This window comes from Neurospora crassa, linkage group VII (genome assembly GCF_000182925.2).
Source record: "Neurospora crassa OR74A linkage group VII, whole genome shotgun sequence".
NCBI lineage: Eukaryota > Fungi > Ascomycota > Sordariomycetes > Sordariales > Sordariaceae > Neurospora > Neurospora crassa.
The window spans coordinates 2742968-2758373 of record NC_026507.1 but is presented as its reverse complement, the minus strand read 5'-3'; the positions used below and the strand labels follow the sequence as shown (position 1 = coordinate 2758373).

The following is a 15406-nucleotide window of genomic DNA, read 5'->3' as shown; positions in this document are numbered from 1 at the left end:
ATGCTCAGGATAGGTACGTGCCGCGGCTGGACCATCGTCATTGCTCTCCCGTTTCTGGACTTGAGAATCAGGCGGACGTTTCCATAGGTTCCTGTTGCTCTCGACTGGTCAATGCTTTTCTTGCTTCGTCAGTTTCGTTGGCAGTCGCAACAAGCCGATCTGAATCTTTCTCGTAGTCTTGATCTCGACTTTACCTATCACTGAGTGTTTGATTCCCGCCATACTACCTCTACTACACTCTCCTGCCAGATACTTCAGAATTTCAGATACACTTCCACCATTACCTACCACATACTCGGTTGCGCAAAGACGGCGGCGGCAACGACCCCGAGATTGCAGACAAGCTCAAGTGAAACGCTATCTACATCTACATACATACGAAGCATACCTGTACCTTCCGAACAGCGGAACCGACTACGACGGCAGCGGTCACCTTGAACTTTCGGCAAAGATACAGTACCAGTAGTAGCTTCTCTCCGCGCATCGATCTGTCGTGAACCATCTCCAACTGAACTACCCTAAGCTCTCTTCTTTCTTCGGTCTTATCCGCATCATCGCCGTGTCCGCCGCGGGTGCTTCAAGTTGCGTGCATTATTACCCGAGAAATCCAGCAACAACAACATCAACAATAACACCATCACCACATCTCGGAAGCTTCGATGGAGTCCTCATCAGAAATCACAAAATCGCCCTCTCCTGGCACATTGGCCAACGCCAACCCGGGCTTACCGGTCTCTGACACTGCGCTGTCCGGCGCCTCGCTCCCGTCTCCTCCAGAACGCTCCAGCTCTCAAGGCGGCAACCCCTTGTCCAAAACAACGAGCAATGTTTCGTCACATTCGCATCGCCAGAGCTTCGCTGAGAACCAACGTCATCCGCCCCCCTCGCCACGTACTCAGAGACACCCCTCCTTCACACAGCAAGCAATTCAAGACCTGATGAGCCACCCACCGCCAAACCGCCATCAAAACCCTCGCTATGTCGGCCGTGACTGGCGGGACATTGCCATTGGCGAGTTATTGCAGCCGGATGAAGTCAAATGGGCGGAACTGGACACTAGTATCCAAGAGGCCACCAAGGTGCGACAGTGCCTCTGTGCCAATCTTCGTCGTTGGTTTGGACCTTGCTGATATCGTTACTTACTGTCCAGACCCTGTTTCAAAGTAGTCCGAACAATGTGGTCCTTGTCCGCCAGAACTCGTCTTCGAAGGAAGCCGTTTCTACCTTTGACCACAGCGATCTCAATGCCTACCTTTTGGCCGTCGTAGGCCTGGCAAAGCCCGAAGAAGAACAGGTCGCTCTATATACAGATATTTCGGTCAAAGCGCAGTCTCAGGAAGAGATCCCGTTACGTACCCTCCAACCCATCTTTCGCCACGAGGAACTGGTGAAGCTCCCAGCCGATTCCACTCTCGATAAAGCCATTGAAGTGTTTGGAGGCGGCATTCACCGCGTTCTGGTCACCAATAAGGACTCAGAAGTGGTGGGTATCTTGAGCCAGTTGCGCCTACTCGAGTTCTTCTGGTACGAGGCCGTCAATTTCCCCTTAATTGATCGTCTTTACACGATCCCGCTGCGTGATCTTCAAATCGGGACGCAGCAAATCATCGCCATCAAGTAAGCCACCTCCGCTTTGTGTACCTAAATCGCCCGGTGCCCTGAAGTCGCTTGGCTAACATCTCCTAGCGCTGACGCTCCTCTTGCCGATGCTCTCTTTCTTATGAGCTCCGAGGGGCTGACATCTGTCGCGGTTGTGGATAACGGCCACAACGTTGTGGGAAATATTTCCACCGTTGACGTGCGCCTCCTAACCAACGCCAACAGTCTGCCCCTGCTCAAGGCTTCATGCATGCACTTCGTCAGCGTCATTCTCTCCGAACGTGGTGTCGAGCATGGCCGTGACTCCTTCCCAGTTTTCTACGTCAATCCGTATTCTACCCTAGCTCACACGGTCGCCAAGCTGGTCGCAACGCAGTCTCATCGTATGTGGGTAGTCGAGTCCGCTTCGCCGTCGCCTAGCGCCCCGGCTACACCTTTACTGCAGGCTTCCAGCTTGCCTCCCCTTTCAACGTTATCACCTCCGGTTGCTTCGCCCGGCAGAGCGGGCAGTCCTGCCCCTGGATCGGCAGCTGTTGTCGTTCCTCCACCAGGTGCCATCACAACGTCGACGCCCCAGTCGCCGCCAGCACAGGGGCCATTCACCTCGGTTCCGGCTTCGGCGCTGCCGGGTGCTGGACTGTCAGGGCGCTTGACAGGCGTGGTGTCGTTGACGGACATCCTAAACTTGTTTGCAAAGACAAGTGGCCTGAGGCCGTTGGATCCTAGTGAGCAAAGGGCTAGGAGAAGACGGAGCTCGAGCTGTTCAGTCCGACCTACGCTGGATACTGGGAGAGATAATGGAAGAGGAAGCATTGATTTTCGAAGGTGATGTCCTGTATAAGCAGAAATCAAAGTTAAACACATGGACAGCTTCAGGTAGATTCGATAATTACTTTTGTAGGTAGCAAGAGGGTGGAGTCCGATCAAGACAGCCCCGATATGCATAAAACGGAACAGCTATGGCTTGAAGCAAAAGGGGATGCATTCTACTGCCTTCCCTATATCTACTTGGTAAGGCATTCGTTGTGGGTGGCTAGCAAGATTGGGATGGTTGCTGTGTTCATTCTCTATACGGGGTTCCATATATGATGCCGGCCTTTCAAAGCTGCAAACTAAACCGAAATACGATACTTTTCGACTATGCAATGGCGCCATTATCGCGCTGATTTCTTTCTAGCTAGTAGTATGGTTTTCCATGACTTACATGTCACAGACTAGCACGCCATTTAACCTGAGCTTATGGCAGGGCTGCTCCCTCTTTGCTCCTAGACGGTGATACCTTTCGCTTCACCTACGTCCGGGTATCCAAACACACTGCTTCTCTACCTCTCCCGTGGTCTTGGCCTCAACCTTTGATCCCCCTCTCCCCACTTTTAAACTGCCTGAGCCTTAATATCCACCACCTATTGAGAGGGACATCGAAACAGGGTATCTATCTATCCCATGCATACCCAGGTTCCCTGAAAACGCCCCCCTCCCTTTCCCTCTCCATTAAAACACCGAATTATAGGAACAAAGCAGTATTGGTACAGGTACAACAACCCTTTCCACAATTGTGTGGGCTGAGGGGGGTTTGGTTGCTAGATATAGCTCCATCTTATTCAAAGCAATCGCAAGATGCCGAACCTCCACGTAAGCACACCATTTAATCCACTCCCATGCTCTGGTTCCAATCGAACTGGGGATCGTCTTCTGGTCCTCCAATCCCGGCACCATCGAGCCTCGACCCATCGTCGGCTTTGAGAGCACCGTTTCGTCGAGCTGTGGGCTCATGAGAACCATGTGAGGAATCCGAAGTGCTGCCGCCATCGCCATCGTCGTGCTCGCCCTCCTCATCCGATTCCGGGAAACTCCCCGCCATCTTCAAGCTCATCCCCCTTTCCCGCCCGCGCATATGCGGGGGCAGGTGGTCGTCATCATTACTCACATGAGAGACACTCCACCTTCTCACTGATGAAAACAGCGTTGTCGCTGCTGACGATTTCCGTTGGGGGAAACTGCTGGTGTCCTCCGTTTCGTCCGAAAGATCCCACTGCACGGGTATCCTCTCGCCTCCCTCGCCGGATCCCAAGACCGCGCCGCTCTTTTGTCCAGCGGTGATGCGCGCCGCAACGGTGAGCATGAGGCTCATCAAGTGAGTGGGAGGCGCCATCAAGATTTCGAAGGATTTATTGATGACCGTCATGGGTAGCTTGCGCACTACTTCGAGCTTGCTGGTAGAGGGCGCCCTTCGACGAGGCGCAAACAAATCCGCAGCACGTGGTAGGGGTGAAAGCGCTCTCCTACTGGGGGATATGCTGCTGCTTGTTGTTGGGCGGCCGCGGATGAGAGAGCGACGACTGCTGACGGAGGGAGATCGGGAACGGGAAGTCGGTGATGCGTTGGGCGACGGAGTAACTAATATTAGTCCTGTTGTTGTTGGGCTACATGGAGAATCGGTGTCATGGGTAGACGAGGGAGCTGTGCCGTGAAATGTCGAGCTGGAGGTGGCGCTTCGATCAATTGCTACCGGGCTGGTATCCGATGTCTGGGAAATGTTAGATCGATTTGCCCTATCTAACGTGAGGGTGGATGAGTCTTCCGCTGGTTTGTTCTTCTTTCCAGGTGGACAGGAAGAGCCTGAAGGAGACGTCGGCTTGGACAAGGGTGGGGAAGGGGGGAAAATATGAGAGTTGCATGATCGTACACTGTAGAAAGAGTCGCGGGAGGTTACCGAAGACAGTGATCCGGGTATTTCTGGCGCATGGCCGTCCAGTTGATATATGGATGGCTCAGTAGAGTGCGATGCAGTGACCAACGTTAGTTGCGGGGGTGCGGCAACAGAATGACTAGTTTGCTGGCCGCTTGGTATGAGAGGGGTCCTTGTGAAATTCCGCGAAGACAACGACTCTGGCTGCTGTGGTTCCTCCTCGGGCTGACTTGAGAGTGTAATGTCGGGTACCGAAACGATGTTATGCTCCTGTATTCTAAACAGATCATCGCTGGTGGGTAAGGTTGACTGGCTTGTGGTACCAGTCGCTCTTCTCTTGCGCACTCTGATGGTGTCATCTTTAGGCGGACCTCGGTGTACACGGGCAATCTGGGCGGGTATCGTGATCGCGCTGACCGGGGTGGGAATGATGGATTCACTAGATCTCCTAGCAGGAGTCCACGGTTTCTTGATAACCGGCGTCTGCGGACGTTCGGGTAGCTCGACGGTAAAGGATCGCTGAAAAGGGCATTCAGTCTTTTCGAATTGTAGGATTTGGTCGAAAACCTCACGCAGAAGCTGCGCGCGTCGTACATCCTCCGGGTCGTCAACAGGCACCTCGATGCGCCAGTACTGGGGCCTCCGGATTTGTAGAATGAATTTGCTCGAGTCCTCATCAACACACCAAGCCTGGCTTTTTGGAAATATCGGTTGGAGGGCAGAACCGCAGTTGAGGAAGGTTATCGAGCCAGGGGCACGGTATATTCTGAAGTGTCCTGTAATGTGATATTGTCAGACTTCCGAAACCACACACGCTCCAGTTTACGGACATACCGACTGCAATGGTCCTCTCCAGATGGGAAGACCACGGCAGAGAGCCTGGCTCGACGCTGGTAGGGGTATTAGGAGGAGTGGGACCGAGGGTCGGGGGCCGGTTCCCAGCAGTAAAGGATATGATTTTGACGGAAGGGTGACTGTAGAGCGTATCGACTAGGGCATGGCTTGTTTCTCCTGCTGATGTAGACGGTCTCTGGATCTGAGAGCCCATAGGAGCCGTAAAGTTGCGGCGCGGAGCCGTATCGGCAAAGGGATTCGAGAACTCCATTGTTCGCAGCTCTATGATGTCGCGGAGAGCATCGTGACGCGGAGGAAAGACGGCTAGACCCAGCACATGGAGAAGCTGCGGTCGGAGGAAAATCGGACAGTATTATACGGTACTGGTCGTCGGCGCGTGGGTGTTGTTTCCGGTCAGAGCGAGTCGCTGAGGCTGTCACAAGATGGCACGATTTAGTTCTCGATGTCTGACCAGCCGACGTCACAGTGCTACGCTGGGTCAACGCGAAGCGCTCAGCGTCGTCGCTGGGTGGTAATGGCTTGGTTGCAGGTAGGTTTCGGAAAGCAACGACATCAACAACAACAACAAGTGGTTGAAGAGAGCAAGACGGGAGTCTTGACAAAGGAGATTCTAGGGGTGGGAATCGTGGGAAAGAATTATTTCGATAAATTGGACGGTGACAGTGTTTGCACCAGTGATAGACTAGACACTAGTCCAGGTAGGAGTATCCACGCAGGGAAGACGCAGCGGGCATAGGTCGGCAGGCCGGACGCTAACGCAAGGGGGAATTAGGTTGAATAATTGGAGGGACCCGCTGAGTAACAGACAAAAGCCGATTCTCGGGCTGTTTCTATCCGTTCGCTCTTTTCATAATGTTAAAGCATTACTGTACAGCACCCAGGTAGCAATGCCGCCGTACACTTTGTGTTCCGTCCGGTCGGGTCATCCGATGGTTGGCGTTTATCGCGCTTGATGAGGTTTATTAGTACCATGGAAGTCATTACTAAGTACTTGTACCAGATTCCACGGCGGTTGTTAGGTAGTGTAGATACCTAGGTAGCCATCTGCTACCACTTCGTGAAGCCTGCAGTGTCCTTAACAAAGCTAGGGGGAACAGTGTATGCCGTGCGGATAACGTCTTTTTTTGGCTTAGCGCAACGTCGCCGGAGCCTCCGAGCACGGTCCACAAAGCGGGCACGGTGGGCTGTTGACATCATATTTTGGCATGTGCAAAGACCGGGGGCTCGAGGTGTCAGCTCCTCCCGCCGCGCATTCCCAGGTCCTCCCCTCCACCAGGCGTTTGTCGCAATCAATTTCATCCGATCTAGGAAACACTTCAAACGACTTCAGTCATTCTCCACGCGAACGGGACACATCCATCTATCTACACCCGATAGTCCATCGATCGCCATGGCTACCGCCGACAGGCTCGAGAGGCGGCAGTCCTTCGACGTTGTGGCCGAACAAGTAAAACGAAAGTTCGACATGTCCCACTTCGACCTCAATGCCATTATCAGAGGTGCCCAGCTGACGCTTGTTGGTGGTATGTTATCATCCCGTGATGCGCCTGTCTACCGGGTCTGCCCACATTGCCTACCTAGGTACTGACATCTTGCGCCTACATAGCCCAACGGGCGCTGCAGAATCCCGGCATCTTCACCTCACGACACTACAAACAGGCCGCCATTGCTGTAGCTGCTGGCATTCTCATCCGCTTGCTCATATCCATACCTGTATGAAGTTCCTCTCTCCCCGCCCATATAGGTAGCTTGCGTATGCTTGCTTGTTCTGACACTTCTTTTCTTAGATCATCGGCATCCGGGTCCTACTCTGGTTCCTGTCCTTTGGCATCGATCTACGCAATGCTACCTGGGACGACAAGTTGGTGGGCGGGTTGGGCTTCGTTGAGGAACATGTTCTCCAAGCCCCCCTGTTTTTCATGAGTTTGATGCGATATGTCACTCCCACGTTGGATGATCTGTATGTTCCTTTATGGCGTACTTCCACTTCTCAGGAGAGTCTGCTAACCCGTCGCCCCATAGATTCATGGACTCAATCCGATGGGTAGATACAACTTATGTCAACAAGCATAAGCATGACGAGGACCCTAGCAAGCTTCGACCCATGTACTACCCGAACCTGCGCCAGTACTCGGTCAGAGACGGCACCACGAACTCGACGAGCACCGCTGAGAATATCTCCATGTTTATCTACCGGTTCGCCAGGAAAGGCGCCATTTCGCTCGCCGTCTTTGCGGCCTCATATCTGCCTTATATTGGCCGTTTCGTCCTTCCGGCAGCCAGTTTTTGGACTTTCAACAGGGCAGTAGGTCTTGGCCCTGCCTCCGTCATCTTCGGCACCGGCATCCTCCTGCCCAGGAGATACCTCGTTATCTTCCTGCAGAGCTACTTTTCCTCAAGGAGTCTTGTGAGGGAGCTGTTGGAGCCGTATTTTGCCAGAATCCGGTTCACTAGTGAGCAAAAGAGAAAGTGGTTCCGGAGCCGTGAAGGTCTCCTGTTTGGGTTCGGTATTGGATTCTACATCCTCCTCCGTGTTCCTCTCCTTGGGGTCTTGATTTATGGCATTGCTGAAGCTGTGAGTTATCCCACCTCAAGCCCAGTCATGTAGAATGCTAATTCGATGATGCAGAGTGCCGCCTATCTGATTACCAAGGTATCCGACCCGCCTCCGCCGCCATCTGAGTCGAGCGGGTTCGCCGAGAGCCAGCTCGAATGGAGGAACAAGCAAAAGTTCCTCAACTTGTCATTGGCAAACATGGACAGCATCCATGACAAACCGCCTCCGTATTCGATCCATGACCCGAACCCCAAGACGGAACTCTGATTTGTATCTTGGCGCCTTTGCCAGGACTCACACCTAACACCACCGGCGTAAGTTGGCATATGAAACTACAAAAGCGACTTCCAATCCTATACATCACAGCCTGCCGAAGCATAACTTGAATTGTACCATTACATAGATTTTTGTCCCTTCTTGTCATCTTGAGAGTGCACGTAGTTGAATTCCGTCAAGGAACGATGTAAGCAAGAGTAAACTACACATTCCATGTAGGCCTATAAAAGGGATTCCATGACAAAAAGCATACACTCACATGTTCATGGGTCCATAGATAGGCCAAGACTATTACGACTCGCGCAATATCTGAAAGTCTGAATGTCTCTATCGCCATGCATCTTCCCTATCTTATCGCAAATTGCCGTCCATAGTAAGTGCCGGGTCAGGACGGGAGTAGCTCGGCTTGGATTGAGGGGCGAGCGGGGCACTCTTCAAGGTCGGGAACAACGCGGGTGTCATTCGGGATATGATAAGGTCATCGACATTTACTTATCTCCAATGGACTCTCCTTTGGCTCGACCCAACAATAATGGTGACACCAATCGCCCTTTAAGATTTGGTAATTGCGAACATACTAGTCCTGTTGATCAGCGTTTCCAAGAGGAACTATCGAAACTGCGGAGATATCATCTGGAAGCCAAGTACCGCACCGATATCGCCAACAAGATGCGGGGGTTTGGCAAGGAAATCGTCTATGACCTTCGGAGCCATTGGCGATGATACGTGGGTAGGTGATTATGCTAGAGGAGAGGCACAAGATTGTACATATAAATACGACATCCTCTCTACGGGATATGAGCTTACCTTTTGTTACCTGCTTAAAATTCTGCCCTTAAATCCCATCTTCAACGTCGGGTTCCCTGCGAGCACTTTATGCCAGATACTGACTCGTCACTCTCCAGTGTACTTACCAATTTTCAGTCAGCAACAACAAGGAAACAGACAGACAATATGGGCAAAACCGAGATCCGAAACGTCTGCAAAGTCGACTTTGACAAGCCCGCCTCCGAACAGCCTCAACTTCATGTTAGTCTCCTTCCATCCAAATCTTGTCAGACATGTCAAGATCCAAAACTGACAAAACCGTTCTACCCTCTCCCTACCCTTAAACAGAACAGATGGCATCCAGATATCCCGTTCGCCGGCTTCATCAAGGACGGCGAAACCGTGAAGATCGAGTGCGTCGACTGGACAGGCGGACAAATCGGCAACAATGATTCGGCAGACGACATGAAGAACGTCGATCTGACCAAGATCCACTACTTGTCTGGCCCCTTTGAGGTTGAGGGCGCCCAGCCGGGCGACTTGTTACTGGTAGAGATCATGGATGTGCAGCCGTTCCAGGACCGGCCATGGGGCTTTACGGGTATCTTTGATAAGGCGAATGGGGTATGTTCCTCTTTCTCTCTTTTTTCCCCTTCCCTCTTGGTGTTGGTGGTGGAAAAGTAAAACTGTTGCTGACCGAGAGAGCGGCACAGGGCGGCTTCCTAGACGAAATCTACCCCTCAGCGGCCAAGGCCATCTGGGACTTTGAGGGCATCTACGCCACCTCGCGCCACATCCCCGGCGTCAAGTTCGCCGGCTTGATCCACCCGGGCATCATCGGTTGCGCTCCCTCGGCCGAGGTGTTGGCCACGTGGAACAAGCGTGAGGGCGAGCTGGTGGCTGCCAACAAGCTCGCCGATCGCGACGTGGCTCATCTGCCGCAGCCCATCAACACGCACGCCGGCGCGGCCAGCAAGGAAATTGCTGAAAAAGTGGCCAAGGAGGGTGCAAGAACGGTCCCCGGAAGGCCGGAGCATGGAGGAAACTGCGACATCAAGAACTTGAGCAGGGGATCCAAGGTGTACCTCCCCGTCCATGTGCCCGGGGCCAAGTTCAGTGTGGGTGATTTGCACTTCTCGCAGGGTGATGGCGAGATTTCGTTCTGTGGCGCTATTGAGATGGCCGGCGTGATCACCATCAACTTCAAGGTGATCAAGAACGGGGTGGAGGGTATGGGGCTCAAGAGCCCCATTTACATCCCGGGTCCGGTCGAGCCTAGCTTTGGACCAGGCAGGTATATCTACTTTGAGGGGTTCTCGGTTGATGAGCATGGGAAGCAGCGTACGTTTTTGTTCCCTCCCTTCAACTGTCCTAGTCCCACCCATTACCGTCATCAAACTTCGGTGCTGACTACGCATGCTTTCAACAGATTACATGGACGTAACAGTCGCCTACCGCCAGACCGTCCTGCGCTGCATCGAGTACCTCCGCCGCTTTGGCTACTCCGACTACCAGATCTACCTGCTGCTCTCGTGCGCGCCCATCCAGGGCCACGTGGCCGGCATCGTGGATGTGCCCAATGCCTGCACAACGCTCGGCCTGCCAATGGATATCTTTGACTTTGACATCTCCCCCGCCGCGGCGCTCAAGGCCGGAGAGACCAAGAGAGATCTCGGTACATGTGCGTTCGAGACGGGCGTTACTGAGGGGAAGGTCACAAACGGAGGAAAGAACAGTCAAATTAGCTTTGGTGGTGGGTTGACTTATAAGGAGTAGAAAGGAGGAGGTAGGGGTGGTGCGAGAGAGAAGTTTTGGCTGTAGGATAGGTAAGCATAGCTAGGTAGTTGATGAAAATGAGTGGGTGAATTTGAGTTGGAGCGCATTTTCCGAACGACTGTTTTCATGGCTTCTGAAAGACGAACCGTGTATTAGGGTGTAAGTACACACATGATGATTGAAACGAAACAAATCGCGACCAGGTCTTTGTGAAAGTGCGAAGCGAGCGGGAAGAGAAAAAAAAAAACCGCCAGAAACCGTGGTGGAAGGAGGCAGATGAAACGCAAGAAACAGGTACATTCATTATGTACCGTAGTTCCTGTCTCCACGATCTTCGCTAGCGCCCGAAGGGAATCCATTCGTGTGGACATTTGACAGAAGAAAGTGGGGATTGATTAACCAGGGACGGGAGGGATCAGATGTTTTGAGAATGCAGAAGCCTGGAGTTGTCCATGTGCGACATCGATTCATTCTTCCTTTCCTCCTATGTACTCGACGACATTTTCCATTTCTTGACCTGGCCATCTCCCAAAAGTCAATTTGTAAATCCCTATGTATTCTACAAATCATCCTACCGACTGTAGATCTCTACATTACTAGAGGTCGTCTCGAACTGCTTAGCTTGACTGTGACCGAAGGAAACTACTGTAGACATAACATCAGTCTGTTCTCTTCAGCCCTGCCGATTCGACAGTCCACGTGCCTATCTACGCAGGGGAGACACGAATTTTCAGACGAGGACATCAGGGATACTATTTGTACTGATACTAGTCTCTCGTATCTCGATATTGCCTTTCAATGCAAGACATAACTAACTACCTATCAAGCTACCCGACGGCGAGGAGGTGCAGCTTCGAGTTAAGCCTTTCGCCTGTGTCTCGAAGTTCGGGACCACCACCGCTGGACACCAATGGACACTTGACTGGACTTGGACTGGTGGAGGCGAATGGGGCTAGGCAACACAATTCTCTACCCTTTGATACGCCATTCGGCCCAGGTCCGGTCCCTCCCTTTCATTCATTGTTGCGTAGTACAAGTTATGAAACAATGAACATGATGCTGTCTACCAAACGCCCAGTGGCCCACCAAGGAGGGCCGTGTGCGCCGCAGCTTGGCTTGGTTTTCCTCCCAAAGAGCCATGGTGATTTGATCTCGGTCGACTACCTTAAATTCATGACCGTCAAACTGCCCTCGTAAAAAAACAGTGCTTACTCACAATGGTTAGGCTCAGGATGACATGACGGTTGTTATGTTTCCTAAGATGTGCTGCCATCCCCTACTTTTTTTCTTTTTTTCTTTTCTGTGTTGGGCGTCGATATTTAGGCTTCATGCGGACTAAAATGTGGATCGGGAGAGGGGGGTGGCAGTGAAATGACATGGTGATGACGGACAAACCCGGGGCCTTCTCCCCTCCCTCTTGCGAGTATGAGATGTGATGGGTACGAATAGAGATGATGATAAAAGAAATTCAGGAAAAAAACTTTGAAGAAAAGGAAAAGAAAGAAAGGGAGAAGACGAAGAAGATGAAGAAGAACGCATCATTTTTTCTTGATTGAGCGCAGGAAAGAACATAATATTGCACTCTTCCGGATCTAGCTACTGTTTCCCAGTCCAGCTTCGAATTTACACGGTCCCTTGCGTTGACGACCGTGTGGAAAAGTGTCCGGAAAGAAATACCAATAAAGGTGTAAGGACAGCAGGAAAAAGGTATGCCAAAACGCCTAACCATGAATAACCATCTGTGATTACAGTCATTTTTTCCCCCACTACAAATGCTCAAAGGCCCAAGCATATCTCCATTTGTAATACTTGAGTGTGTCCTAAGCATTTACTCCGTAAAAAGGCTCGTTCCTGCATTGCTCTGCTCGTTAACGGACCCCTCAGCAAGACACGTCGGAACACCAAATATCATCCACACAAATCCCTGGTAGTCAACCATAACTCCTCCGACCTTGTCGACATCGAACGGTGAAGCGAATGGTGAGACTGTGGTGAATTGAAGGCTAGTGTCGAGTACTCAGAAAGAGGCGAAACAATGTCGCCTGCAGCGATACTAGGCATCGTACCGGGTATCTCCTCCAGCGGTGACGTACTGTTGCTCTTCGCTACCGCCCAGCCGAGTGATCTTGCGGAGATCCTTTTGTCGAGGGATGGCGGTTCTTCGGTTGGAGCTGGTAAGATCATGCTTCGACGTTGCCCTTGATTCCACCACTGGTTCTCAAAGCCGTTGTCCACCGTCACCATTGCTGCTGATAGTTCCTCTAGATCTCGTACACTGCCCGGCTCGGAATCTTCGCAATCTTGTAATTTGCTTGGTCCAGGCGAAAAAACAGAGATGCCCGTGACAGGGCTAGCTTCGTAGATGGACGCTTCATTATCCGGATGGAAACTAGGTATGCTGTGCTGACGGTGATGGCCCGATGGGTCGTCAGAGACATCATCATTCTGTGAACCCGCCCCTGTTTCAAAGGCCGTTGGTGAAGACCATGGCATACCGGCCTCTCCGAGACGAAACCGATTTGGGGCCGCTGGTAGGGCTTTCCAAACATCCGACGGAGGACGTGGGGACAGCTCTGATACTGAATTCGATGGTCCCGCCGCTTCTTCCCCCGCCAATCCTACACCCCAGGGGTTATCACCGGTAGGTGGTGGTGCCGATTGACCCCTCTCCCCAACGGGTCTCGACCCGGACCGGGACCGTCGTTGCTGCTGCCGGGGTGGCGTTGATGGTTGAGCTGGACCATAATATCCGGGTACTTGATAGTACTCCTGCATTTGGTGATGGGGACCAAGACGAGTGCCTGGTATCGAAGCAATAGAGTCGATCTGTGAAAGTGGACGAGCAGCTTTCCGGCTTTCTCGGGTCCTCGATTGCCTTTGCTCGAAATCATGGACGGCGGCTAGGTAGGTGGGATCAGGGGCGGACATTTGACGGGGAAGCTTCGGACCCGGACATTGCTCTTTCTCGCGCACAGCCTTTGAACCTCTTGATCCATATGTCACTTCATGGTGCTTGTGTTGTTTCTTTGAAGTCCACGAGATGCCAACCTCCAGATGAACATAGATATGCGGTCCTCGGCGTTCGCGGTATGATGGTGATGAAGGTCGATCCATGATGTTGTCCAGACCTCGGCGAACTGTACCAGCTGGTGAAGCAGTCGGATTGACGAGGAATTCAAGATTTGAGGGGGATATTAAAATATGTGTAAGGGAGTGACCAAAGCCTCAGCAAGCGTCGTTGAAGCCGGGGTAAGGGGGTGGGTGAGTTTAAAGAATGGGAGGAGGAGCAAAGCTAAAGCCAGCGGCAGGTCAGCTAAGCCGCCCGCGACTCACAAATACAACAAAGAAGGTTTCTGTTGGGTTGGTGCCGTGGACCCGATTTATTAGTCTCCTGTGATGGTCAAGAAGTACTCCGAGGATAACGGGCAGGCGGCGGTCAGGGCAAGGATTTGTCAATGAGCCAGGGACAAAAGTCCATCAATCTGTATTATCAAGGTATGGCTGTGGGGAGTAGTGTAATCCAGATCTTGTTGCATGCACCGCCCAGATCCCGTAAGATGGAACGGAGCTAGAAAAAGCGGCAGCCTAGACTAGTGATGTGGATGTCGGACAATTCCCGGATAACCGAACACTGCTTGTTGCCGCGTCCGAGCGGACGGGTCCAATATCGGGCAATTGTTGCACTTTTTTCTTTCTTTTCTTGCTGTTCCTGGATCAAGACTTGGATGTCGAAAGCTTCTTTGTTGCGGTATCGCCGTGTGCTCTCCGGGAAACTGTGCCGTCCTGGTGATAGATAGTACGCGCTGCCAGGATTCGCGGGGGAGTGCCAACTGAAGCTCCTCGGCCTGGTGAACTGTGGCTACCTATGAGGAAACCTAAGTAGGTAAGTACTAGTACTTAGTTATAAGACGACTGCGAAATGGCCACCCGTGACAAGCACAGCTCTTGCTTTGTGTTTGCTTTTTGCTGGTCCGAGATAGTGGCTTGCTTTAGATAGCGGAAGGAATGATGACCTGGACCCCGCCCTCTTCCACTCAGCTCTAAACTCCTTCCTATTTGCGAGCACGATTTGGCTGCGTCTCGGGGGGATTCAGGTCGTTACTGAATGCGGGGCAAATTGTTGTATTTAAGTTGGGAGGCACGAGAAAGGTAGTAGTGTGTACACAGTAGGTAGTGTCGGGTTCGCTACCTGGTTTCTTCCATCCTTGAATACCCGCCCCACAGTATCAAAACAGAAATATCATCCCTGACCGACAAATTAATGGACATCGACCCGACGTTTGCAATACATACCCAAGTGGCCAGGGTTCACTCGAATCTGTAATGCCACAAAAACATGGTCGTCGAGACATGAACGTGGTACCTATCGGCCACTGCCGAATGTCCAATCAATACTCGCATTCAGCTCGTAATTGTGGGGTGGGGATCGCTTCCCCTCCCGGACGACCGGCCCCCAACACCTCCGACGCTCCCCCGTTCTCTCCGGCTTTGCTCCACAGTTTGTCTCGAATGGCCGGCAACCCTCCGGATCGACACTTCATCTTACCTCCATTTAGGTACCTATATTTCATGCCGTATATGGAAGGCTTGGCTAGTATGCTTTGTCCCTGATATCCTAATCGTGTACCCCTACATATATGTTCCTCACCATGCTATGCTGCAGTTGGTTCTTGATTTCACGTCACAGTCGGCATTGCTCATTTCAAGTCCCTTACACTTCACACTTGACTCCAGACTGGAAACGGAATCTGAGCTCTGTCTAATCAATGTTTCGTAACTCGGTTACTCTTTGGGAAACAATGATCACATGCAGTTGATCATCTCGGCAACGCGTGAGCCTTGTAAGTGATTCCCTCGATGCCTTCAGGTATTCCTTCGTTTTTTTT

General features: G+C 52.0%; 5 protein-coding genes across 6 annotated transcripts; 3 read left to right on the top strand and 2 right to left on the bottom strand.

The window, feature by feature from the left end:
* The first annotated feature begins 59 nt into the window (after positions 1-59).
* NCU02358 (SDS23) lies at positions 60-2845 on the top strand. The gene is made up of 3 exons (XM_954686.3): positions 60-1079; positions 1151-1617; positions 1687-2845. The coding sequence occupies exons 1-3, from the start codon at positions 660-662 to the stop codon at positions 2426-2428; spliced, it is 1629 nt and encodes a 542-aa protein (XP_959779.3). The 5' UTR covers positions 60-659; the 3' UTR covers positions 2429-2845.
* NCU02359 (hypothetical protein) lies at positions 2680-5786 on the bottom strand. Its single transcript, XM_954687.2, has 3 exons — positions 5123-5786; positions 4286-5064; positions 2680-4126 (listed from the first exon to the last, which is right to left on the bottom strand). The coding sequence occupies exons 1-3, from the start codon at positions 5391-5393 to the stop codon at positions 3245-3247; spliced, it is 1932 nt and encodes a 643-aa protein (XP_959780.2). The 5' UTR covers positions 5394-5786; the 3' UTR covers positions 2680-3244.
* A 582-nt stretch (positions 5787-6368) lies between these two features.
* On the top strand, positions 6369-8111 carry NCU02360 (transmembrane protein UsgS). Its single transcript, XM_954688.3, has 5 exons — positions 6369-6666; positions 6750-6856; positions 6931-7103; positions 7166-7718; positions 7773-8111. Exons 1-5 carry the CDS (start codon positions 6534-6536, stop codon positions 7965-7967), a joined length of 1161 nt encoding a protein of 386 aa, XP_959781.1. The 5' UTR covers positions 6369-6533; the 3' UTR covers positions 7968-8111.
* Positions 8112-8484: 373 nt separating this feature from the next.
* On the top strand, positions 8485-10649 carry NCU02361. 2 transcript variants are annotated; one of them, XM_011396853.1, is made up of 5 exons: positions 8485-8706; positions 8882-9005; positions 9093-9368; positions 9458-10085; positions 10174-10649. In XM_011396853.1, exons 1-5 carry the CDS (start codon positions 8696-8698, stop codon positions 10518-10520), a joined length of 1386 nt encoding a protein of 461 aa, XP_011395155.1. In that variant the 5' UTR covers positions 8485-8695; the 3' UTR covers positions 10521-10649. The 2 variants fall into 2 exon arrangements, with proteins under 2 accessions (XP_011395155.1, XP_011395154.1); XM_011396852.1 differs by having other exon boundaries at positions 8485-9005.
* A 1376-nt stretch (positions 10650-12025) lies between these two features.
* NCU02362 (hypothetical protein) lies at positions 12026-14651 on the bottom strand. Its single transcript, XM_954690.2, has one exon. The coding sequence runs from the start codon at positions 13632-13634 to the stop codon at positions 12429-12431; it is 1206 nt and encodes a 401-aa protein (XP_959783.2). The 5' UTR covers positions 13635-14651; the 3' UTR covers positions 12026-12428.
* Between the last annotated feature and the right edge of the window lie 755 nt (positions 14652-15406).